Source organism: Lactuca virosa, chromosome 4, assembly GCF_052849685.1.
Source record: "Lactuca virosa cultivar CGN04683 chromosome 4, Lactuca_virosa_CGN04683_v6, whole genome shotgun sequence".
Classification (NCBI taxonomy): Eukaryota; Viridiplantae; Streptophyta; class Magnoliopsida; order Asterales; family Asteraceae; genus Lactuca; species Lactuca virosa.
The window spans coordinates 304,363,368-304,391,117 of NC_136429.1; the positions used below are offsets into that span (position 1 = coordinate 304,363,368).

General features: G+C 34.9%; 1 protein-coding gene across 1 annotated transcript; it reads right to left on the reverse strand.

Annotated features, from left to right (window-relative positions):
* Positions 1 to 24,246: 24,246 nt before the first annotated feature.
* Positions 24,247 to 26,604, reverse strand: LOC145108445 (cytochrome P450 CYP82D47-like). The gene is made up of 2 exons (XM_079045472.1): positions 25,619 to 26,604; positions 24,247 to 25,150 (listed from the first exon to the last, which is right to left on the reverse strand). Exons 1-2 carry the CDS (start codon positions 26,567 to 26,569, stop codon positions 24,518 to 24,520), a joined length of 1,584 nt encoding a protein of 527 aa, XP_078901598.1. The 5' UTR covers positions 26,570 to 26,604; the 3' UTR covers positions 24,247 to 24,517.
* Between the last annotated feature and the right edge of the window lie 1,146 nt (positions 26,605 to 27,750).

Sequence of the window (27,750 nt, forward strand, 5' to 3'; positions counted from 1 at the left end):
TATTATCTACCTTAGCTCTTTCGAATGCTAGAAAAGGTAGTAATTTTCTATGTTGCTCTTTACTTATGTCACATGAATGATGTAAATCAGTTAATTTGCCATAAAGTCTTTTAGCAGAATTACAATAAATGTTTCTTTATGCTAACAAAAGTTTGACTTCACTCGTTAAAGTATCCCTATCACACATAATATTTGTTATTTGTAATTCCAAACATTCAATTTTGCTTATTTTCAAGTCTAATCTCTTTTTGGTCTCTAACAACTCCATAGACAATTTGTTGGCCTCATTGCTAGCAGACACAACAATTGAATCAAAATAAGTAACCGTCTCATCAAAAGATATTAGTTCAGAATCATAAGCATGTGTAGGAATATTAAAAGATTCGAGAATTTTCCGTACCTTTGTTGTCATTGGAGATTTGTCAGCCGCTTTGGATACGAAGCATCGTCCTCTCACTTCGAATTCCTCATCATCCGAGTCCTCCTCCATTTTTGCATACAACGCTCCATGTGTCGGATTTCGCATTTCTTCATCGTCTGATCCGGATGACCAGATTTGATAAGTTCCATCTTCATCCTCGTGTTCACCCTTTGCAACCAATGACAAATTTTTGGCTTTCGCACGAACCTCCTCTAGCCTCTCTGCATAATACGCCTCATCCTTGACTTTATTTTTCCTCTCATCCTTCTTTCGAAGCATACAGTCATTCGCAAGATGATCGCACCGTTGCAATAATGACAATCTATTCCAGCATCACCTTTCAGCTTTTTCTCAATCTTTCCTTCAGACACTTTCGAATCTTTCTTCTCAACTTTCTTTTTCTCCTCATCGGTAGTTTTACTCACAGCACTTCCTTTTACCTCAGCAAGCTTAGTTTTCGGATTGAACGGCTTTTTGAAAAACTTCTTAACACGATTATTCGAGTAAAAAGCTATTGCCTCATCATCCGAATTCATGATGAATCCTTCTTTTTCCTCAGAATCACCATTTTCTACTTCTTTCTTAGATATTTTTGACACAAGTGCCAATGGACCTCCCAAATTTTGCTTTGTCTCTTCATCAATTTCATTTACTTCTGTTTCGTGTGTTTTCAACTGATTGTACAAATCATTGAGAGTTGATGTATCAAAACTTTGCTGATTCTTCACCATCATACTAACACTTCTCCATTCTTTTCGAAGACCCATCACAAAGATGAGATTGAATTTCATTCAAGTCCTGGTAATTCCGTAGCGATTACAACGATAGATTAACTCGTTCAGTCGATCATAGTAAACTTCGATTGTTTCTCCTTCTTTTTTGTCTGAAGTCTTTCAGCTCAACCAAGCACTGTTTGACTGAATTGATCTTCGTCTTCTCACTTCCTTGAAACTTATCTTTCAGACTGTTCCAGATTTCCTTTGCAGTTGTACAGCTCCTTATGTAGTTGTACACAACTGGAGGTAAAGCTCCTCGTAGTTCTCTCATACACCTCTTCTCCAGTTTCTTCAGACGATCAGTTTGATTATCAACTCCAGAATTTGTAGAAGATGATCCAATCGGTTGAACATTCACTGGAACATTGACATTTCCAGTGATACATGACCATAATTCTTCATCCAGACCATTCAGATAATCCTGCATACGATCAGCCCACTGATCATAATATTCAGGGATTACCATTGGAATTTTGGTTGATGATCCTAACAGATGAGAAAACGAGGTCATCGAATTGAGATTGAAACTCACCATTGTTGTACGGAAATTGATTTTGAAAATTCTTAAGAAGATTTGGAAATTTGAAATCAAACTAGTTGAATCAAATCGGAATTGCTAGAAGAACACTCGATTCAACAATTCAAATGCAGAATCAAATCACAGACTAAGATCTAGACAAATTTTTCACGATCAAAAAGTGCGGAAACTTTTGAACCAAAAATTTGATTCAAAAACTTTTTGAATGGATGAAAATCAGATCACAGATGTGATTCCTGCTCTGATACCAATTGATGAACCAAAGAATCGAGTATTGAATTAATCAGAGTATGAATTCAAGTAAGAATGCGAGATTGAACACCAGATGTAAATATGATCTTGTTTCAGCTTTATTACGCTTTCGTATGTTTACAGAGTACAATAGACAGGTCTGTAAAAACGCTTATCTAACTCTAGTAAATAACCCTATTTATAGGGAAACGAAAGCGTACAAAAAATATACTAAGGCCTAGACACTTAAGCTTCGAATAAAAGCGCCTTAGTAAAATACATTATAAAACATTCGAAGAGACAAAATATATTTCGACTAATTACAACAATTCGACCCTTACAGTATACGAAGTATACTGTTTGGAAAACTCACTTTAAACACCTCACTAAATAACAACCTATATATCATCCCGATAAGTAGATCAATCAGTATAACGACTTGGAATCACTGATAAATCTTCTTTATAGGTTCATAATAACGATAATGAAATTAAATATATTATAATTAAAATATGGTAAGCATAACCCACTTACAGGTGGTTTAGCAAATAATCTGGATTTCCACGGGCAGAACTTCGTCGCTGAATCTTTCTAAAAAGATTCTTGTAGCGCTTCAGTGCTCACCTTACTATACTAAAACTACAGAAAGAGAAGTCGAATCATGAGGGACTAAAATGCTCGGGGGATAAAAACAGAAAGACTCTTGAATCAAGAGAACGATGCGAGATATATGAGAACCTAGAGCCTCTTATTTATAGTAATTAAAATTTCAAAAACCACCCTCTATAGTTACTTAAATGACCTTATACTTATTTAAACGACCAAATACCCCTTTATAGATTTAATGATATGTGTACTAAACAAATGTCGAAATTACTCAACAATAGTCTTATAACAACCGAATCGACGATACCTTTCTAATGATATATAAATATGTATATATATGTATACATATATTTGATTTATACTTTATTTTAATACGTAAATGTGCTATTATAAATTATAACTCGTTCATACGAACTCCGTTGTTGACGTTCTTTATATACACACGTAGCTTTCGACGAGATCTACAACTTCCACTTAGACTCCGTCGTCTAATTTTGATTTATTTTTTATCCAGATTTTTATAAAATTAAATGATTTTTCTAAAATCTTAACTCTCTCGTATGGACTCCATTTTTGGCATTCTTTTTCACAAAATTCTTATTTTAAAGAGTACTAGGATTTTCTTTTTGGTGGCTTTAGCTAAAAGTCAACCAATCTCTTCGTAGCTTTTTACGTCATAAATTCGTTTTGTGCGGCTGACTTTTATATATTATATAAATCATATCTTATTCATACGCAGTCGGATTTCTACGAAATTTATGGAAGACGGGTACTTTCTAAATATAATATATATATATATATATATATATATATCTGTGTGTGTGTATGTTTTGGCGCACTTATTTTTTTACAATTTACGGACGATTCAACTGATTTTTCCTATTTTATTATATTATAATAATCATGAAACACATAATATTCATATAATTCTTCTTTATTGCGTCAAATAGGTTACACTTGTTGACCCTAACTATTACTTTGGTTAAGATTATTTATCCTAGATAATCTTCTATAAAAAAATCATTTTTAACGCTTATTATATCTTAATTAACTAGCCCGAATCTGCGGGGTGTTACATGGAGGCTTAAGAGTGAATGAGAAATGAGAAGTTAATGATGTTTGTATATGGACCAAACCCTAAAAATTGGGGTTTGGGAATCCTTCACGTACGCCCTACGTATGCGGTGTACGCCCAACGTATTAAGGTACACCCTAGTATGCCCAACGTACGCCCAACGTACTAAATCTGGCCAAAAATTATCAAAATGCCATTATGGGCCAAAATGCAATCAATTCTCATACTAGGAGGGTTAAAAGGTAAATACTTGAAAATCGAGATGTTACACTTTAACTGTCTAAGCCTGTTAAAATATAAATTTGAAAATAAATTCAAAATTAGGCGACGTAGTCTGAAAGAAAGTTATAGATCTTGTCGGTAGCTACACATGGATATAAAGAACGTCAAAAACGGAGTTCGTATGCGAAAGTTATGAATTTTTGAAGATCTGCAGTTTTACCTACATCCAGTGCCACGTGGAAGCACGAGAGGCGAAGCCTTGCTGCCTACGCATGCTCACGATGTGAGGGCCATGTCTCACGACGTGATAGCCCCTGAACAACTTATAAATAGATGATTTTACCTCATTTCTTCATCACAAATCACTCCCAAACATCCCTCTCTCTATAGATCCCATTTTTTGAAGTTTTTGGGGTTTTGGAGTATCTTAGCTTGGCTCTGAGGTATCAGAGAGCCCGAAAAATAGAAGCTCTCGAGTCGCGATTCTGCCAGCGCAATTCCCAAGTTTCTGCTAGAAATCTCTATAAGTTAAGCTACACTTATATTACTTTAAGTTTAACTTATTTTTAAGTTCATTATCGTTATTATGGATCTATAAACAAGATTTATTAGTGATTCCAAGTCATTCTACTGATTGATCTAGTTACGAGGATGATAACAAGGCTAGATTTAGTGAGGTTCTTAAAGTGGGCTTTCCAAACAGTATACTATATATGCCAAACGGACCCTATCTCCGATATGATCTTACCTGGTTGTCCCTTATCAACTATAGATTAGTAGACTTTGAACTAATGATAAATCTAGACTAATAATTAATCGCAAAAAACATTAGACTAAGACTTAGTGATAATGATACTAGGTTACGTCATAGTAAAAGACAGTTGCTAGAAGCGAAGCGTTGTCCAAGTTTTGAGTCGTCACTTTAACAAGTGAATGCATAGTCCCTTTCATGAACATGATTAAAATACAATTATTAATTAAAGTATTAAATATATGTTAAAGAATTTATGTGAGAGATATTTTCTATTGCCTGGAATACGTGTTAAGAACATATCTGATAATATATGATGATTTAGGACTTAAAAATAGAACTAAATTAATTAAGATGAATATCAGGTTGTATCTCCTTAAAAGTACGAGTGAGATATACACGGAGGGTAGAACTCTAACATTTGTCTTTGATCCGAGAGCATGGATTAGACATAGTCATTCATCCATAGTCCGAGAGTATGAATTGGGCATAGTCATTTGTCATTAATCTGAAAGCATGGATTAGACATAGTCATTCATCCCTAGTCCGAGAGTATGGTTTGAGCATAGTTATTTATCATTGATCCGAGAGCATGGATCAGACATAGTCATTCACACCTGATCTGGGAATATGAATTAGGTAAATCCATTCATTATAAATCTAAAAGTATGGATCGTGTCATTGTGAGGATCAACGGGGTAGGGTAAATTGCTTATATGAGGTGAAATTGTATCTTGAGAGTCCTAATATATATATATATATATATATATATATATATATATATATATATATATATATGTTATAACATTGTGGGATTTAAATCCCTATGTACTCACAGGTTTCCTAACCTGACCCACTCAGTTTATTGTATCACATGTAGCGATATAAAAGATACATACTGCTGAGAGATTCAAGGAGTATTAGGCCACTAGTTTAATTACTGTAAGGCTTGTAATATTTCGTTATGCTTATGTTTCTGTATTGACGATGACATCCCAAAGTTTTAATATAAATAAAATACATTTCTTCCGAAATGCAATAATAATATCATTATCATATTTTTGGGAACAAATTCTGAAATATTATTCCTCAAAGAGGACTCTGATCTTAAATAAGCATAAACAAATTGGTCTTTTCTGGCTGTGAAATACGGGGATGTCACACACATAATTCCATACCCATACAATGAGCACAACATGCCAATTTATAGGAAAATACACAAGTCAAGGTAAATAACCCACATAAGTTATAAATTGGGCCCTTGTCATCTTCCATGTTGAACTTTGCATCCAATAGCGATATTTACCATGGTTAACATGGTTTATGTGAGACACCAACATCCTTAGCCTGTGCTGGTTCTGAAAGTGGTTGTTATTCTGATGGTGATTGTCATTTCGATGGTACAATCTTGATCGTGATTCCGAAAGGTGGTTGGTGCTACTACGAAAATGACGGAGGACATATGGTATATTTTTTTGTTACAAGGGTGTTTAGTTGTCTTGATTTGATTGGTATATTTTGTTCGTGATGATGAGCACATGTAACAAGAATGCCATCTTTGTTGTGATTATATGTGTATTTAATGTTGGAATTGGTGGTTTCTCTCTCTACTTATATCGGTTCTTTGCAAATTCAAATATTATCTGTTAGTATTCCCTTATCCGAATAAAAACCCTTACCCATTTACCTCTATACAGTCTTATATTAACCTTAAAGAAATTACCCAATATTCATTGAATCCTCGTCTGTTTTTCTTCGTGTTCATCTTCATAGCATTTAGAAATGGTTGTCGCAGTTGAGAATGTCTCAATAATGGATCAATATGTTTCATTAGTAACTCTATCCATCAAACCGAATCAGAATTTAGTTACAGATTTGTATTCATCGAAGTATCATGTAACTATTCAACAGATGATTGAATGCTTGAATGCTTCAATATTGAAGAAAGCCCTTACCGACTGCGAAGAAGTTCGTATATCTGATTTGATGCTTGCCTACTCTACTACAAGTTACAAAACTGCAATTTGTAGGGTGAATTTGTGCATGCTTCTGGCTTTACCTACAGATGATTCTTTGTACCATCCCGATGTTTTGAAAATGACAAATATATTGAAAGTTCTTCATTAGATGGGATACATTCCAGTTCGATGTAAATTATCGAAGCTTAAGAAGACAGGCTTTCTGGTGATGTGGAATGTCATGTTCATGATCTTCTTAAAGTGTTTCTATGAAAGAACTATAGGTTCTGACAATGCAAGTCGGTTGTTCCGTTCTTTGATGTGTAGGATATATACCAACGATAATATATACTTAGGTCAAGTGATTTGGGCTCAATTTTGTGCAAGTTTGTCATCATCTACGAAGGATTCAAAAATCTCTAATGGTAGGCTTTTTTCGATAGTTGTGAAGCACGCCAGAGATCACTACAATTGCCCTGAGATGAAAGATGTCCAAATGGATGAAATTCTGAAACTGAGTGTTTCAAATTTTATGTTTACAACATATGTAAATTATCATACATTGGTTTGATTGTAGATTTTATGCTCAATAAAGTGCCTTCTGAAAATGTTGTTATTTATATTTACAATAAAATTCCAAAGATTGCTCCAAGGGATATTCCCGAAGCATTACAAGCAATATTGGATGTTGGAGTTGTAACGAGACGTATTGGTGTTGGTAGTAAGGGAAAGGTGAAAGTGGTTGAAGAGGCTATCTTTTCGAAGACTAAGAAGCATAAAAAGATCAAGTTGAAATAAATGCCTTCAATTATTAATGAGGAGGCGAATGTGATGAAGGTGATGAAACTACTATCCGTGATATTTGAGTGGATACTAATGTTCACTACGAAGATGATATTGTGAAGTCTTTAGAGATACCAAAGACATCTTAAATTCTGATGTCTATAGAGAATCCAAAAGCATCAGAGGATCCAAAGGTATCGTCAGTTATGACTGTTATCACTTTTCCTATCCCTACCCAAACTCAGATTGATATTTTTAAAACCGCTCTTGAGAATTCAATTCTGAATCTATATTAATCTTAACCACCTATTGTTCTAACTAGCAGTCAACCGTTGGTTGTTTATTTATCTCAAACTACTCCAATTTTCACGCCATCTACCACTTCTCTTATCACAACTACAAATACTACAATTTTTTGACGGGTTTTAGTATACTACAACATCCTATGGTGCACATACACCCCTAAATACATTGGACCTATGTTTTCACAAATTATACATGCAAATGGTTTCCAAGGCATTAAACCTATAACTAGCATGCATTTGACATAAACCATATAAGATACTAGTTAGAGTAACATACCTTTTATGTAGCTTGAAGTCTTGATGTATTTGGCCTTAAGAGCTTAGCCCCAATGGTGTGGAAACCTCAAATGAAGTCACAACACATCATGGACAAAGGATGAAACTTGAGAGAGAATTCATACACACCAAAACCGTCCATATCCTCCAAGAATACATTAGTGGTCATTTTTGCTATGAAATAACATATTTATATGTAGGATTCCAAGGGTCATGGGTATAACCCAAATCCATACGCATGGGTGTTATGATCCATGGTTCATGTGGCCCAACTCTTTATGTATCCATACATAAACTTGTCCAACATGGATCGTAAGCCCAACACATATAAATATAACTAATTACGATAATTAGTCCCCATAGATTTAATTAGTCTCTTTTGATCACAAAATTTATTCCAAATTAATTCTTGATCAATACTAATTAAAACATATGATTTCATATTAATTATTAAAACTTATAATATATTAATAAATCATATATAAGCTTCTCTCAAGAGTCTATCCTAACAAATTGTCCTGATGATATGCAACCCAAATGGACCATGCTACTCTCGGGTCGAGTACATACCAATAATAGTTATGGGCTTAGACATTTAATCCAATAGTCTCCCACTTGGATAAGTCTAAAACTATTATTCCAAGTATGACTCCAAACCCCGACTAGCAATCGTAGCTCTTAAAACCCGCTATCGAACTCTGACCTAGTCAATGATACGTCCATTAGATAAGGGATCATATATTCCTCCATTCTGGATATCATATGGACTGAGACATGGATTATAATCATTCTCTATGTCCATTTGTTGTTTCCCGATTTCCGATTTATGACGACCGACTAATAGAACAAATTCAAATCAGTCCAGGCCCGGCCGAGCACTTACGTTTATCATCACTAAATCATCGAGGGGCCCACATATATCGATTTTATCCCTCCAAGGGTAAAAGGAATGGATAAACTTCGACTCATATGCTTGTACTAACTACTTGTTGAATCATACACAAAGGCACGGTTTATAACATCTAGTTACTGATGCTTTTTCATACAATCAATGTACAGCCAACTCATAGTTAACAACTCATATCTCTAGGTTTGAAGAATATAATATATTATCGTCTCATGATCACTCGTGATAAAATCCATGAAGTGAGTCAAATGAGCGTGGGTTTAATCCAATACTCGAATCTCATTTCAGGAGCACTCATGAATGCTGCAGCAACTTTTGCTATATCTAAACACTTTAGACATCTACAAGCCCAATTCATGACAGTCTTGATTCATACCTACTTCCAAAGTATGATTGACTGTGGAGAGTTTGAATAACCTAGTTATTCGGGAAGTCAAAACATGCAAAGTGAAACACAAGAATAATCGAATCCAATATGGTCTTAGAACTTATGAATATAAATAAAACACATTTTATTTATCACCATATTGATTACACATTGTTCATTGTATAATGTTTCGATTTATCAACCTAATACTTGAATTAAAAAAATAGGCATGCCATGCTCCAAGCATGCACACTATGTTTGTCTATGATCCTTACTTTGTGAAATAGACCAATTGAACATGATTCCAATGATGCTCATTTCACAATCCCAAATCTTTACCGTAAATGTAAGAATACAAGATTCTTTTCCATTTACTGAAATCTGTTAGATTCTAAACTTATATGTATTGATCCTCTTGTAATGACTATGCACAAAAGTCACAAGGACTTGTCAACAGACATTACAAAGTATTTTAATGGAGAGCAATTCCATGGAAACGAAGTCTCACATTCAAAGTACATTCCTTTGAACATCCTTCTTGCATTAAGTTTTCTAATCTTACGCAGAGTTAAAGAATAACTTTCACCTATGGAAACATTTCCATATTCCATTTGACTATCACTTCTGAACAAGAGTTGCCTCCTTTCAGAATATGTCAATATGGTCCTTCCAAAATTTACACTATACTTCCAACTATCCATGAGCAACCAATCTTTGGTAAACCTTAGATTGTCCTCGACAATTGCTTAATCATTTTAGTCATATCCAGTTCTAGTACTTTTTCCCTCTTAATGCCCTAGGCATTTGGAAAAATTTAGAAAAGATGAATATTACAGCACATGTAATCAATCCTATATCCGAAGCATATGGGACACGATTCATGATCTCTCACATAAAGACATGATACTAGACCAATCTTTTGCTATAATACTTCTATTTCTATTTGCCATGTTCTCATAATTCAGATTATGAAAAGGGATGCCATAATCATAATCGAATTTTAGAACGCAAATAATGTAATCATGACCAAATTTGATTAAAATCTCACAATCTAAGCTTTTAGAATTGAAATGAAGTATAATTTCCTCTCCCTTAATTATAGCAAAACAACTCTTCAAACCCCTGCAGCTTTGCAAATTGAAACTTTTGTTTTCTATAATTAACATTGCTAACTTGCAAAACTTAACATAATAATCATGCTCCCACTAACATGATAATTATTAGCATAACACTTATGCTCCCACTAGCTTTGACATGTATCCAGAAATCAGCTGGACTTCTAGAAATCAATACTTTATTGACTTTCTTACCAAAGTTCAGATTTCTGATACGAGATGCTTTGATAAGACTTTATCAAAATCATACACATTTCCTTAGATAGCTCACATCTGTGTCTAAACAATTTTTAGAACTATGAAAAGGGATGTCGTAATCATAGTCTCAATTGTTTAGACCTTAGCCATTTCTCACAAGTCCATGTTAGTGTGTCGGTTAACCACACACGCTCCACTAACGACTTTGAGAATGCAAATATCACAATTGCTATCTACTTAAAATCTACTTAGTGAAAGCGTTTCCTCACCATCATTTTCATGAATCGGAGAGAAACCTTATGACACTTAGATTTAATGGTGTATGTGTGAAAAAGGAGCATATTTTTGTTACTTGAAGTGGATGCTCCAGACATATAACATGATTGAAGTATCTCTTGGATGATTTTGTGAAAAAGGATCGCCATGTAGTGACTCAAGGAGACGACAAGGGAAAAACTAAGGGTTTTGGAACCATTAAGTGTAAGTCCGTGGAATTCAAGAATGTTTCATATGTCAAGGGTCTCAGACATAACCTCGTCTTAATCAGCCAACTTTGTGATGATGAATACGAGGTTCATGTGTGAAAGGAAAACAAACCAAGTCCTCCTTTAAACCAAGGTCGTGTTTTTCAATCACTGATCCATTTAATCTTCTTCATATGGATTTGTTTGGCCCAACTCCAATCAAGTACAGATATGGAAAAAGGTTCACTCTGGTGATTGTTGAAGAGTTCTCAAGATTTACTTTGGTGTTGTTCTTTTCGAACAAGAGTGATGCCACTGATGAAATAATCTCATTTGTGAAAAGAAATGAATTGATGTATGATCGAAAGATAAGGCAACTCTGAATCGATAATGGTACCGAGTTTATAAACTTCACACTGGAGGAATTATATAATGGTAAGGGAATTACTTAAAACTTCGCATTTATTCGAACTCCACAAAAAAAATGGAGTTGCTGAAAGACGTAATGAGACACAGATAGAGGTTGGTCTCACTATGGTGGCAGAATCTGGACTACCACTTTCCTTATTGGCAGAAGCTATCAACACATCATGCTACACTCAAAACCGACTAAAAGATGTTAAGCGTCATGGAAAAACCTCTTATGAAATGTTGAAAGGAAGAAAGTCAGATATCTCCTACTTTCATGTTTTTGGGTGTGTATGTAATATCTTAAATCAAAAGGATCAACGCTCAAAGTTTGAGGCAAAAGATGATGAAGGTTTCTTTTGGGGATACTTGAATGAGTCTAAATCTTGCAAGGTGCTCAACATAAATTCTCAGATCATTGAAGAATCAATTCATGTCATTTGATGATGACTCTTGTACAAATGATCTGATTGATCATCTCATGTCCATACTAAAAGAGCTCACTCACTATACGTCTGAGGACTATGAGCTCACTGAACCAGTTATCTCTTTTGAAACTGATCTCCTTTCATCATCATCGGACTCTGCTAAATACATTGTCCAAATCAAAGAATATGTTGTTGAATAAATAAGTTGAAATGCTCCTCCTCTTGAAGATGTTGAATCATATCTTAAAAATCATGAAGTGCATGCCAGGGAGTCAAATAAAGCTGATTCATAAATGGTTAATCTATATACTACTCTGGGTAAACTTATTGATCATATTATTGGAAATATATCAGAGAGTGTATGCACTCAACGACAAGCGACAAATAACTTATGTTTGTTTTTCAACTTTATCTCACTGATGCGCAAGAAGATCAACAAAGCTCTGAAAGATGCAGATTGGATTAAAACAATGCAAGATGAATTAAATGAATTTAAACGACAAAAAGTATGGATTCGTGTTCCTCTCCCTGAGAATAAATCATTCATCGGAACACATTGGGTTTTTCTCAATAAGATGGATGAAGATGATTATATTGTTATTAAAAATAAGCCACGATTGGTAGCTCAGGGGTTTACTTAATTGGAAGGGCTATATTATAATGAAACGTTTACTCTTGTTGCCAGACTTGAAGCAATTTGTCTCTTTCTTTCTTCTGCATAATTTATTAACTTCACTGTGTATCAAACGGATGCCAAGACTGCTTTTCTGCACGTGGAACTTCAAGAATAAGTGTTTCTTAAACAACCTCATGGGTTTGAAAGTGATAAGTTTCCTAATCATGTTTATAGACTGGATAAGGAAGTCTATGGACTGAATCAAGCTCCCAGGGCATGGTATGATACTCTAGCGAATTATCTTGTTGAAAACGGATATCAATGAAGTGTCATTGATAATACATTGTTCATCAAGCAGTCATGATCTCATATTATTCTTGCATAATTATTTTTTGATGGCATCATTTCTGGATCCACTAATAAAACCATAAGCAAAGCATTCAGTAAAGTCACGACATACAAATTCGAGATAAGCATGATTGGTGAATTAACTTTCATCTTAGTTCTATAAGTCAAAGAATTTATATATGGCGTCTTCATCTGTCAAAACTAATATGTGCAATACATGTTGAAGAAATTTTCATTCACTGACTGTAAACTAGGCAAAACTCCCATGTCTCCTTCTGTGAAGATACACACTAATGTTGAAGGAACTGATGTAAATGTAACTATATACCAAAGAATGATTGGGTAACTACTTTATCTTACAACGAGTTATCCTTATATAATTTTTTCTACCAGCATGTGTGCTTGCTTCCAGGCCAATCCAAAAAATTCACATATTCATGCAGTCAAATCCATCTTTAGATACTTGAAGAACTCTCCAAGTCTAGGAATTTATATTCTCATTACTCCCCATTTGAATTAGTTTTTTTTCCACTAATTATGATTATACAGGTTGCTCTGTCGAATGAAAAAGTACATCTGGTGGTTGTCATCACATGGGAAATAGATTAATAAGCTACTCTATCAAGAAACAATCATTTGTTGCATGTTCAACCGCTAAAGTTGATTATGTTCCCATTGGTAGATGTTGTTCACAAATTCTTAGGATTTAAAATCAACTTCTTGACTATGAATTTAAAATTCTCAAGACCCCCAGTTGTTGTGACAACACAAGTACTATTCTTATTCTCAAAATCACAGCAAAAACTCCAAAACCAAGCATATACAAATCACACATCATTTCATTAGGGACAACGTTCAAAAGGGGAAGATTGAGCTGATGTATATTCCCATCAAATCGGTGATATTTTCACTAAGCCTCTGGATGAGCAAATGATGACCTTTAACTGGTCAACTAGGGATGCTTTCCATGTCCTAAGGTTTTTGGTTCCCTTAAAAATTATTATGCACTTTGTCTTAAGTACTTTTTAGCTTTATTATTATTCTAGTACTTTATTACCTTGCTTTCAAAAATATCAAAAAGTACAAAAATAAGTCTTTTGCTTTCATTAAAAAATATACAAGTCTTTATTTTCTTTTACCAAAGGAGTATGCATTGCATGTTTTATGTTTCTTATGTTTAATCTACATGAATTTTTCTTCTCCAACTCAAGGCTCGTGATCATCTCTTTTTCATCTTCAAAGATAGATCTGTAACTTTCTCATCCAAAGAAAATACCAGCTCGCCTAATCTTGCCTTCCCTTTGTTACAAGATCTTATCATTAAGATTGGTGGCTTATAACTAATCTTGATGACTCTGCATCTTCTTCAGTGGCTGTATTCTTTCAGTCAGAAGGTGGTGTTTGGTAAGTTAGGAATTGATAGTCTTATTGTCGAAAAGTATAAGGAAAAACTATGGCTAGACAGATTATTCTGAATGATCTCCTTACCTCCTCTTAACCCATCACCTGTTGCTACCAAGTTAGATAATGACACTAATTGTGGCACATCTAATTTACAGAGACTACACTCACTATGTCATCATCCACCGTCCTGGATGCAAGAGCTCATTTTCAAGACAATTATTATAGTCTTCCATCTAGTAGTTCATAATCTGTTGCTCGTTCGAGTATCTTCCTGTATATTTTCGTAACTTGAAGGTTACAGAGATTATAACCTTTTAACTCGTTGGTTGCAAAGATTGTGCTTCTTCATATCTCTTTTCATGGTGATGGATATGAAGCTTGGAATCCATCAGAATTATGGATTCCTCAAATGATAATAAATTCTCTCTTTTAATTTTTTGTACTAAACTTTTTTTTTGGTTTGGATGTGTGAATTGTGTGCTAATATATCTTTCTTCTATAGACAAACTTTGGTGTGGCAGGAATATTGAAAAGAAGAAGTACTTTATGAAAATTCAGTTCAAAAGATTCACCAAATCTAGACTTTATGATGTTTATGAAAAAGCTACAAGATTCTCTCTTTTTGATTATTTCCTTGCTAACTGTTTCCTTTATTTTATTTAATTTTTTCTTGTACAGTCTCAACGGAATTAATGATGAATGCTTGATTCTAGACTGAAACTTTGACACTTAAATTTTCCCTAGAAGCACTTTGCTGAATGTGTCCAAATCTCTCTCGGTATCTCATCAGCAAGACCAACTACTGAGATATCAATGAGTCAGTCACTCACACTGATTATGTGACACTGCTCACCTCTTCAGGATGAGATTGCATGGTCCTTTCATGAAAATTCTAAGAAGGATTAAGTGTGTCATCCCATTAACTTGATGATGCTGGAAGTTGAACCAGTTCCTGTTGATGAGTTAGAAATCCTATGTTTATGATTCACACTATTAAACCATAGTGTGATTGAGACATCCAACAACCTCTCTTACACTACAATTCTTCTATTACAGAACTTAATGATTCACTGTAAAATACCATATAAACTCATTTTGGATGGATATATCATGTACCGTGATGTAATACACACATGTACCCACTCTTACCCTAGAAAGCTTCTAAAAAAGAAGTTGATGACTCTCTGTATTTGCCATACATTGATGAAATTTCGACATTCTATGATGATGGGTATATTTTGTACCAGAATGTATTACACGCATCATACCACTCCCACCTAATTATTCTTCTAATAAAAGTAGTTAATGATTCAGCGTATAAAACCATATGCTAATTTGACGTCGCAACACTGTGTAAATGATCTATTATTACAACAACATAGTAGTGTGTTACAACAAACAATCTCCTAATGTTCTGTTATATTTTTATGACACTGATGATTTTGTATGAATGGATATTTTAAGGTGGTCTCTCCTCCATCATGGTCCACTATTCCACACGTTCTTTCAAATAAACTTATTCTTCAGGTGGGATATCACAAAACAAGTCATTATCACCTTTTATCTCAGCCTGATGATGCCAAAAAGGGGAGAAATTTCACTAAGAAGTCCTCCAACGACGTGTAAATGTTCCTAGACACCAATGCTGACTCGAAGGGGGAGCAAGTGATCTTCAGGAGTCCCCAGAGACATCAAATCTTATAAATACGATATCTTGCTTTTCATTATTTTTGCTGACACTGGAAATTCAAGATGGTGCTGACAACTTCTAAGAAGGTTTTGTGTTTTGATATCATCAGAATGAGGGATATTGTAAGGTCAGGCCTTATAATCTATTAAAGTAAAAACCAAGTCATGCTGACTTCCATCAGCTTCCGCGTCTCACCTGTGCTATCGTAAAGATTTGATCTACAAGATCAATGTCAGATTAATAATATAACATTTTGTATTTATAGATATACGCGTAGTTAGTTAGTAGATCTGATTTCTTATAGATATTGGATATATCCTTTATATTTATGTATATTAGGTGAAATCCCTAAATTGTAGTGATTCTCATAAACTTGCTTTACTATAAAACCATGTATCAAGGGTTCGTGCCATTCATTGATTCACGAACCCTAGTTTTGTGCTTGTTCTCTTTCTGAGAACTTTCTTAATGAAAACCTTTGTGCTAAACCGATTTTCTTTATCTTTTCTATTAATAGATCTCGATCAAATAACCTACAGAAGCCCACTCTCGGACCTTGTGATCAGCATGATGACATTCAAAATATGAAGGATGGGCATATTTAGAAGGAGCCTTGGGGAGTTGTGTATGAAACTGAAGTGAACAAAACCTTCAAGAATTGGATGTTTTATATGCAAGATAAGCATGGCTATAAGACTGGAACTTTGAATGACATTCTTTAGAAAGCTGAGCTTTGTAGAATGAATTTGAAGAATGAACTTCAGCTTGTGTCCGATATTCTAAAGTGGTGGATAACAGTTAAGACTGTTTTGTTTGTTATGCTCCTTAGCTTTTTATCGAAAGTACATGAAGACTTATTTCACGACTCGACGCAAAGGGGGAGTTTGTTAGGTCTTAGTTTTTATTGTATGTTGTGTTGGAGTCTGTTGCGACAGTTGTTATTGTTATATCTTAGTCTTCATTGTAGTGTTCCGATAGATTGTTTAGTTTCGGAATGTGAACATAGGTTTCAAAGTGTGCTTTAATTTTCTTAACAGTTAAACAACATTTCACTGCCTATGTGTCATGGGCTTAATGGTTATTCTCTAACCGCCTCCTTTTTTGTCAATCTATAAATATGGATGTTACTTAGAAGGTAGAGTAAGTCTTTTGCTAGTTCTTACACTCAAAAGTTGTAATCGAGCTTTCTTACTCTAAATCAAATCATATAATTATCTACCTTATCGTGTTATCATTTCTTGCATTCAAACATGATTTCTTATATTTTGAATTAGTAAATCAATCTTACAGTTTCTCCAAGAGTTGTCAGAAGCTAAGGATGATGGTCTTTATTTTTTATACATAAAATACATTTTCAATGGTAACCTCAGTCTTATTACGAAAAACATAGATTTTGCCTCATCTCGCAACCTGGATTTTTGACTCATCACCAAAAGCTACATTACCTTGAAGATCTTCCATTTTCACAAACAAGTCTTTTTCACCATACACATGTCAATATAGCATATATTGCCTTTATCTAGAATTTGATATTTACTTATCATAGGAAGAACACCTTTTTCGTTCCTCCCTTATTCTAGCACGAAATTGGTATTTTCTTCTAATTTTCTCTTGGATTAGCACACCCTAGCAAAATTCCCATATCTATTACACTTATGACAATCAAAATGGGGTATCCACACCCACCTCTTATATGTATGTACCCACTAGCATGTCAATTTTCCTGGAATTGTTGGGTTGATTGTTGCCTTTCATGGTGATTATTCTCTCTTCCATGACCTCTACCTCGACTATAATTACAACCTCCAAAAGTGCCTATTTCTCACAACTAGCATTTTTGGCTAGGAAATTTCATCCTCAAGTAAGCAAGGACTATTGTGAAACTTTTGCCAACACATTTAAGTGTACAATATGAGTCCCTAATTAGCCATGTAGTGTTAGAATACAAATCTCTCCAAGTGTGTGAAATTTCTCCCAAATCTCTCCAAGTATATCGAATCTCTCCAAGTATATCGATCCTCTCCCAAATCTCTCCAAGTATGTGAAATCTCTCCAAGTATATCGAATCTCTCCCAAATCTCTCCAAGTATATGAAATCTCTCCCAAATCTCTCCAAGTATGTGAAATCTCTCCTAAATCTCTCCAAGTATGTGAAATCTCTCCCAAATCTCTCCAAGTATGTGAAATCTCTCCCAAATCTCTCCAAGTATGTGAAATCTCTCCCAAATCTCTCCAAGTATGTGAAATCTCTCCCAAATCTCTCCAAGTATATGAAATCTCTCCCAAATCTCTCCACGTATCTCATATCTCTCTCAAATCTATCTAAGCACCTTCCTCAGTCGAAAACATCTCAAAACCGGAAGAGGAAACCCAAAAGGACCCTCTTGGTCCGGAACCCTCTTGGTCCTGAACCTCTTGGCCGGAACCCTGTTGGTCTGGGATACCTTCTAAGGAGCCAAGAGGAATTTATCTCGGGACCTTCTCATCTTCGGACCTCCTCGCATGCGCCGGAAGGGTTAGCGTCTGCTTCGGAAACCTCTCACCCGGAAGGCTAGCCTGACTTCGGAATCTGAGAATGCACTCCGGAAAGTACTGTTTACTCCGGAACTCCTTGCCTACCCACTTCGGACCCTCGCAGCCCCAATCCCCCCCTCCGGAATTTGGGATATAGCTCCGGAATGCTAAGAGGAGCTTCGGAATTCATGTTGTGGCTCCAGATTTCACCCCTTCACTCCGGATTTTTGTCATTTTCGGACCTTTTCATCATTTTATGATATTTTGATGCCGGAAATCACACCAAACTCTCATTTTTCGTATCCTAAACCCCTTAAACCCCTATTTGATGCCAAAATTAATTATTTTAAACATATTTATATAAATTAATATCCAAGATTTTTAAAGGGTTTCTAAGAAGATAAGGAGTTTGACTTTATGATGTGATGCTAATTCCTCATTTCCCATGCAAATCCCAGATAAACACACATTATCCATAAGAAAATAAGCTTTACCCACCAGCTTTCCATGCAAATGTCAAGTCACCCTTATCCCTCCCTTTAGAAACATGAACTACTCTCTCACTTCTCATATCCATATTCAGCAAACTCCTAAGAACGCTCTCATTTTCTCTCAAATACTCCTCCCAAGAGCAAAGTTAAGGATCTTGCTGGAAGCAAAATTGTCAAATCTTCCCTGGAGTTTCTAAAGTAAGTTCTCCACTCATCTAAGATTTTATATAATCTTCAAGATGAATCCATATTATTTTACTCATAATAATATGTGATAATCAACCTTAGGACAACATTCTTCCCAGAGGAGTTCCTCATCTCAGCCAAAAGTTTAAGCTTGAGATCTTCACTCCATAACTCCAAACAACTCCTCAACCAACTCAAGGTGAGCTTTATACCCCACCTTTTTCAATATTTTAATGTTTTCGGGGGAGTGTACAAGTCAAATCTTGCCTAAATACTTGAATAATTGCATGTATACGTATGTTTGTATGTGTGTGTGAAATATTATTAAATTATTATTTTAGTAATATCCTCATGAACGTAAGATTTCACAACTTCATAAGGAACAGAGGATACTTTGTGTACAAAAGAGTCTCCCAACTATTGGATGTGTCCAACTTAACCCCTTTATCTATGCTTTCATGTGTAGAGATAAAACTTATAAAAAGGAACCTTGATAAGTTGACACTATTTCTAGTAATTATCGAAAATGGGAACTTTGCGACTATTTGCAAACTATCAGGGAGTATTTTATAAATATTCAATATAAAAGTTTGCGTCAAGAAAATACACAAATATAGCCTTTATGACAGAAATATGTGCATGTCATAAACTGCTGTCGTAAAACCTCCAACAACATAAGTAATGTTCTATATGTCATAAAACAGAAAATGTGTGTCATAACCGGCAGTTATAAATTTATACAAATTATAACTTGACACTTTTTCTCTTGACTAAAATGACTTATTTTTCAATAAATGAAAAGGAACGAACACGAGCACCCAATTAACGAGCACAATCAACGATATGGGACGAGAACAGTATTTCTATTCAATAAGTGCGAATTTCATTATTTATCTAACAAATAATGGATCTCTAACGATTGCTCAAAAGGTTGTTAATATTCTAGTCAGACAAATCTCAAAAGTACCTAAATATAAAAATATTAGTGTACGTCTAAAGTCCTGTAAGGAGTTATAGCCAGAGTCTCCTGGAGGGAGAGCGGGAATTTGTGTATAGATCTATACGGGGTTGACACCCCGCACCTTCGCTGTTCGCTACAGCTAGACAGGCCAGTCTAGGGTGACAAATGTCTTTTCCAAAACTAGGGCGCCTGAGAAACGCCAAAACGGGCACTCCGTCAGATTAGTATGGTTATAACGACTCACTAGAATATGTTATATTAACTAGAAATTTATGTAAGGAAAACCTCATAAATAAATTTTGGCACGTTGTGTTGACTGTCCTACACGTGAAAAGTGATGGTCCGCATTTGTTGTGTTGACTGTCCTTTTTCATCGCGTAGTACGTCCATAATTGCCATGTTGATTCTTTCTCCTAACAAGTATAGAGTCGTGATACTGCTATTTTACAAATTAAAAAGCGTAGGACTCTATGGAAAACATTTGTAAACAATTTTGAAAATGATAAACTAACCCACACATATACATAGTTTAGAACTAGAACTTACGAATATTTCATAGCAGAAATTATAGGATTTTCTGGAGAAAACGATTTTCTACAATTTCGATAACGATAAACTAGAACGCACACTCAATTTTACTCGATAAGAGGAACATGATTTTCAACCATATTCTCTTTTTGAAAATAAGGGATTTTTCTGGAAACGGTTGACTATTACTATTTAAAAGAACTATTCTCGTACATAGCTCGCTTTTTACTACTTACACTACTTTTCAGAATCACTCCTTATAAGGACGAACAAAAGTAATGACATGCACACACATATATCCATGATTTTCAAGGCAAGACTTCAAACGATTTCATAGGAAAATATCGGATTTTCTGAAAGTACAATGAGAACGATCCTAAACAAGTGTAAACGATTTTATACATAAATGCTTATGAACTCACCAACTTTTTAGTTGACGCTTTTCAAAACGACTTGTATTCTCAGGGATCTAGTAAGCTGGTAACTAGGGACGCGGATGCAAGACTGTTTAGCTGTAGTTTGGATTTTTCTGCTTATGTCTCTTTTGTGTAACTCGAAGAACAAATACAATATGTAAACAATGTGAGTTTGTTATCTCAATGTATGGTGTTTGGATTGCTCTGTTTCATTTATATTCAATTGTTATGATACTGCACAATGAATTCACCCGCCTCCGGACGTTTCCGCCGTCTGGTCCGGGGGTGTGACACTATTATCCCATGATTATTATCTTGTATATACATGACTTTTTCTTCCTTGATTGCCGCCTTCGTTTGCAATGCTTCATCCAATGTTTCTTTCTTATTTTTCTTCTTCTTTCTTTGCTCATGTGCTTCAAGTGAACCCGCTAATTCTTCAATTGTCAAATCTTTCGTAACTTTAGACTCTTCAATATCACACACCACATTCCCAAAAATTTTGGTAAAAGACCATAGAATTTTCTCTATTACCCTTGTATCGATAAGAGTTTCACCATTGCGTTTCAGTTTATTCACCACTATCTGTACACGAGTGATGTATTCTGAGATAAATTCTATTTCCTTCATCTCCATGGCTTCTAATTCACCACATAAAGTTTGAAGCCTTACTTGCTTGACACAATCACCACCTTTGAATGCCTTATGTAGCATCTCCCAAGCCTCTTTTTCTATAGTCTCTCCAAAAATCTTCACGAGACCCTACTCATCAAGGGACTGAATTAAGAGATAAATGGCCATTTTATCCTTCATTCTATTCTCCTTCCACATCTTTATCTAACATGCAGATATCGCACCAAATTCTGCTGCACTCGGTTGCGCTTACGAGTGGTAATGAATTCCTACACATGTTCTGCAATCTACAAAGCACGCATCTAGATCGTCAGATATGGATCCATAGATCCAATGAAGGACAATAGCGTTAACTTTACTCCTTGTATCCTTGAGCATGGAGTTTAAATAGTTTGACCCAGGAGGAATAAGTCACTTTGATTCTGTCCAATACGCGTACTTTGTTTTGGATGTTTGTTACGGTGTATACTGGATGAAGAGAACCTTTGGGTGGGTTTGGATCGTCTCCATGCACCACCGGCGGAGATAGCATCCGTAGTTGTCAAGAGAAATAGGGTTTTGGTTTGGAAGGCCTTGATACCATAAAGGAATCTAAACAATTCGATATTTCTCATTAATCACAATATAAAGATATACAATGTCTTCTAATATATGGATGCTCCAGTTATCATGGCCTAGCGACGTACTGATACCAATTTGTAAATTGAAAGGATGGAAAATATACAAGCACAGATTTGATGCAGAAAGAAGAAAAGAAAAACGTCTGATAACATAGTACTTTTTAACAAAATCATGGTTATATTTGTGCTTGACGTAAACTTCAACAACAATCTACACCTCCTAAACATTAAAAAACAGCTAATAGATAACTATATAAGAAGTTAGATAATAAATACATCCTAGATTACAGGAACCAAAAGAAACTACATTCAGACCATAAAACTGATTGGATGTCAAAGTTGTTGTCCAAATTGTTTTTTTCAAGAAATCTACATTATTGGAGTTTATTCCAACAGGAATGATTCATCCATTAGAAAATGAAAAAGCTCAAAGATCCTTTGATTCGTTAATGTCTTCTACACAATTATTAAGATTCTCAACTCCTTGTCTACTAAGAATTTATCAGTGATTTTATCTCCATAGACATGAATTTGAGTGTATTTTAATGATGATGCTTTGGCTGGAAGTTCTTGTATTGTTTTGGTTGTGGTCCTTATCATAGTCTCGACTTGCCTTCTTAGATGTTAGAGCTTGATATTGATAACCATAGCAGACCCGTGGTACTAAGTATTGAGAATGTTCCATTCTTCTCTTGAAATGATTCCAGGGAAAATAGTTCCATCCATTTCATGTTGGATGAACAACAAAAACATTGGCATCTTTCTTTTTATTTTCTCTCAGTTGAGCTTCATCAGTTCTTCCGTGTGTATAATAATTCTAGAAAAAGTCCTATATCTCTTGTGACTAGAAAAGGATATTTTTTTCATGCTCCAAAATTCATAGGAACCTCCACTGAAAATTGGGATCGGAGGCTAAGCCATGCTAATATATAGTAGGGGAAAATTACTTGTAATACCAATGAAGTTTCGAAACCATTCAAAAAACCTTAATCATGTTTTGTAAGTTAAAAAAAACTCAACGAACTTAACCTTTTGTCTGAAAAACCCAACGAACTTAAACTTTTGTTCAATTGTCATTAGAGGCAACGAGATTCATTAGGTATACAATTATTTGGCAAATGATATGGAATTATTTCTAATGACATGGTATAAATAGATTAGAATTGCCCTTTATATATCGATTTAGGGCTTGGAGAAAAGAAAAATGAGCGGCATCTGTTTTCGATCTCTTATAATTGCTACTTCCTCTTGTTCTTCTCAATCGTCGATGTCCAACTCAAGATCTACAAAGAAGATATTTGATGATGCAAACCCTTGTTGATGTGGATTCCCTTCTGTTGAGTTGGAGATCAATGATTGAGAGGATGAAGAATAAGTAGCCATTACACGAGATCGAACACAGACGTCGTTTGTTTTTCTCTTTTTCAAGCCTTAAATCGATATATAAAGGGCAATTCTGATATGTTTATTCCATGTCATTAAATATAATGTCATGTAATTTACCAAATAATTGTATACATAATGAATCTTGTTGCCTCTAATGAGAATTTAACAAAAGTTTAAGTTCGTTGGTTTTTTTTTTTTTGACAAAAGGTTATGGTCTATGTGTTTCTTTGAACAAACAAAACATGTTTGGGGGGTTTTTTGAATGGTTTAGAAACTTTGTTGGTCTTACAAGTCATTTTCCCAATATTTAACTTCACGTCATAGGTCATGTCATTCGTTGACTTTCCCGGTTGACCTAATGAGAATTGAACAAAAGTGTAAGTTAGTTGGGCTTTTTCAGACAAAATCTTAAGTTTGTTGGGTTTTCTGATTAGAAAAAACATAATTGGGTTTTTTGAACGTTTTAGAAGCTACGTTGGGCTTATAACTCATTTTCCCTATATAATAGTGTTGACTTGTACCATTTTAAAATCGATATAAAGAAAATATTAGGCGTGCAACTTAGCTCTAACACGGCAATGTTTGTGTAATTAAACAACGCTAAGTTTTGAGAAAGAGAGAATATTTTCACTCTAAGACTCTCGTATTATTGATGCTTAAAATGTAAACACGGGATGGCTCTATATATAGAGCATACAAGCAGAAGTTACCAGAAACCATTGCATGAAATAAGGAAAATCCAAAACAAAGTAGCATGACTAAACAAACTGTTGATAAACTAGTAAGAGGACTTTCAGATTTTTCTGGATTGTCTTCGAATCATTCTTCAATAGGACTAGGGTGTGGGCGCTTGGTGGGTGGCAGTGCGGCTCATAGATGATTTGAAACGGACGTATCATGCACCAACATCGTACATATGAAGGGGTAAACGAGGGGCCAGAAGGACCTCAAGTGGGATTGCTTTGCTGATAGTCACTCCCGCGCTTTCACTCATATCAATAGGTTCATTTGATGGCTTTTTAAGCACAAATTGTTGTATTAAAGTAGCTAAAGTTATATGCAATGCTCGGAGAGCAAATGGAATACCAGGGCATACTCTTCTACCACTACCGAAAGGAAGCAATTCATAATTGTTTCCCCTGACATCAACATGTTTATGACTTGTCAAGAATCGTTCTGGCTGAAATTCTTCAGGATCTGACCATTTATTAGGATCATGTTGAATTTTCCAATAATTAGTGAATAAACGTGTGCCTTTAGGGATATTATAGCCAGCAATAATGCAATCCTCCATGGACTCATGAGGAAGGCCTAGAGGTCCAGGCGGGTATAAACGCAATGTTTCTTTAACGATTGCGTCAAGGTAAACAAGGTTCTTCAAGTCCGACTCCTCTACTGCTCTCCTCCTTCCAACATGCTCATTCATTTCATCTTGGGCAATTTTTAATACTCTTGGGTTGTTGAGCAACAAAGATAAAGCCCATGTTAACGTTACAGACGTTGTGTCCAAGCCCGCAGCTAAAACAGTCTGCAATTTTGAAGTTAAAACAAATTTCTTGTATTAGGTTTCAAGCAACATGTTAATGATTTTGAGCTTCCAAAATTCAATAAAAAATCATGTTTTCAAGTTGTTAGTATAACGTTTTTGAGAGGTGATAATATTTTTGTTTTTAGCTTGTAAAATTATGTTATAGATAACTATTTTTAACCTAAAAAATAGTTTCTTTAAGACCAAACACTAAAATCTTTTAGCCCAATAAAAAAATATCCCAAAACCAATCTTTGGCGGGGTTGGGGGAGGGGAGGTTGGAAATTTTGGGGGTGGGGCCGGGCCGGGTGAACGGAGATATTTCGGGGTGGGGCGTGGTTTGCAAATTAATATTATAATGAATGTGGAAGAAACTATAAACGATTAACAAACTTTAGTAACAGTAGTCGTATAGCATCCGTGATGTATAAGACCAAATAATGATGATGAGATAAAGATTAGGTTTACCAAACATGCAGCCTTGATTATGGTATCATGGTCAAAACCACGGAATTCCTCTTGGGAGGCACCTTCAAGAGCGGAAATCAGAACATCCATGAAGACTTGGCTTCTTTCATGTTGCTGCTTTTCCTCCGCCCTCAATCTCTTGTGATCCTCTAGCCATCCTGTAACAATTTCATACATCTCTTCTCCTGTCATCTTCATTTTTTTCTCGTATCCTCCCAGGTCCAAAGGCTTCAGATATGGAATAAAATCAGACACCACAAATGTGCCCAATAACACAAAGAATTTCCTTATCACTTTTTGAAATCGAACCCCTTCTTTGTCATCAGGTGAAAACCTTTTTCCTGAAACAACCCTGACGACAACATTTAATATCAAGTTCTGAAACCATTGTTTCATATCCACCTTTACCATGTCGGAACTTCCATTTTCTTTATTCTTTACCCAAGCGTTATATATATCTTCCATGGATGCTTTAACCTCTGAAGCACGAAGAGGTCCAAGCATCTCCACTCGTCTCTGAGAGAGAACCTCAAGCGTCATGATCTTGCGCACTTGTCGCCAGTAGTCCCCATAAGGAGCTAGAGCCAAGATGGCATAGTTATAGCCCATGTGTTCTACTGCCATTGACTTGGGTCGACTTGCCAAGACCTTATCGTTTGTCGTAAAGCACTCTTTGGCTATGTCCGCATTACTCACCACCAAAACATTGTGAACACCAAGCTTGATGGTGAAGATAGGGCCATATTTATCTGCCATGCCACCTAAGACCCTGTGAGTTAATTCAGGTCCACCAAGAAGGCGCAGGTGTCCTATCACCGGCCATCGGCCCTTTGCTTGAGGTGGTTCTGTGTTTTTCACTCTCTTTCCTTTAAAGCTTTGCAGAAGGAATTTTAGTAGAAAAGAAAAAACAATTGCTGCGATAGTCGCTGAAAATGGGAGAAACAACTCCATGTTTTCTACGTCCAGAAAGAATTATGAAAATGATGATAGATAGGTTTCATTATATAGAGATGGAACTCCCTATATATATATATATATATATATATATATATATATATATATATATATATATATATATATATATATATATATATATATATATAATGAAAAGGTCAATAAAGTGGGCTGAAAAGTTTGTTAGAGACAATTGTTTTATTAAACTTAATGAACATATAGCATCTAAGAAAGAAAACTAATTTAAGAATGATATTTACAAATTTCATATATTCGGAAATTACTTCTTAAAATGGTATATTGATGATCGGCACCAAATCTTGTTTTTTGGGAACACGACAATTTTATAAAAGAGAAGGGCATCAGCCATACTAATGAAAACGGAAGAAACAACGACATGTTTTATACGTCCAAAAAAAGTAAAGAAAGTGATGGTACATATGTTTCATTATATATATATATATATATATATATATATATATATATATATATATATATAGGAAAACTGAATATACCGTTAACGGTATATAACATTAGGTACTCATTTATTTAAAACTACGTAGTTTCGATTATTGGATTGATTTTCTGAAGAAAAAAAAATATAATTTCCATTATAATTTGCTATGTTTCCTAATTAGACTGGACTACTGATAACATCAACTCTCGTCGTCGTCCTTGATCGCCGGCTGCTAATCACAACGATTTCAATTCAAAGACAAAAACGATTTCAGAGAAATCGATTTCAAAAAAAATAATAAATAAAACAATCTATTGATTTCGAAATTCACCAATAACGATTTCATTCAAATTAGAATTCAATTCGTGGTGTCATTGATTTCATTCAAATTGGAATTCAATTCAGGGAGTCATTGATTTCATTCAAATTGGAGTTCAATTCATGGAGTTATTGAAATTGGGTTTGATCATACCTTCAAAAACTACAAATCCCAGTATCCCCTGTTTTTTCTTTCCAGAGCACTTCCAAGTAAGTCATTGATCTCGTGTTTTAAGGCCTATGTTATGTGTATCTGATTAGTAAGTATCAGTAGTATGAATTAATTGTGAAGTTTCAAAGTTTGAGTTTTTATTATCAATCGGAATCGGTTGTAATTTATTTTAATGAATGTTTTTTTTAAAGAATTGTTTGAGCTTTGGATGAGCTCTTTGACACCTACATT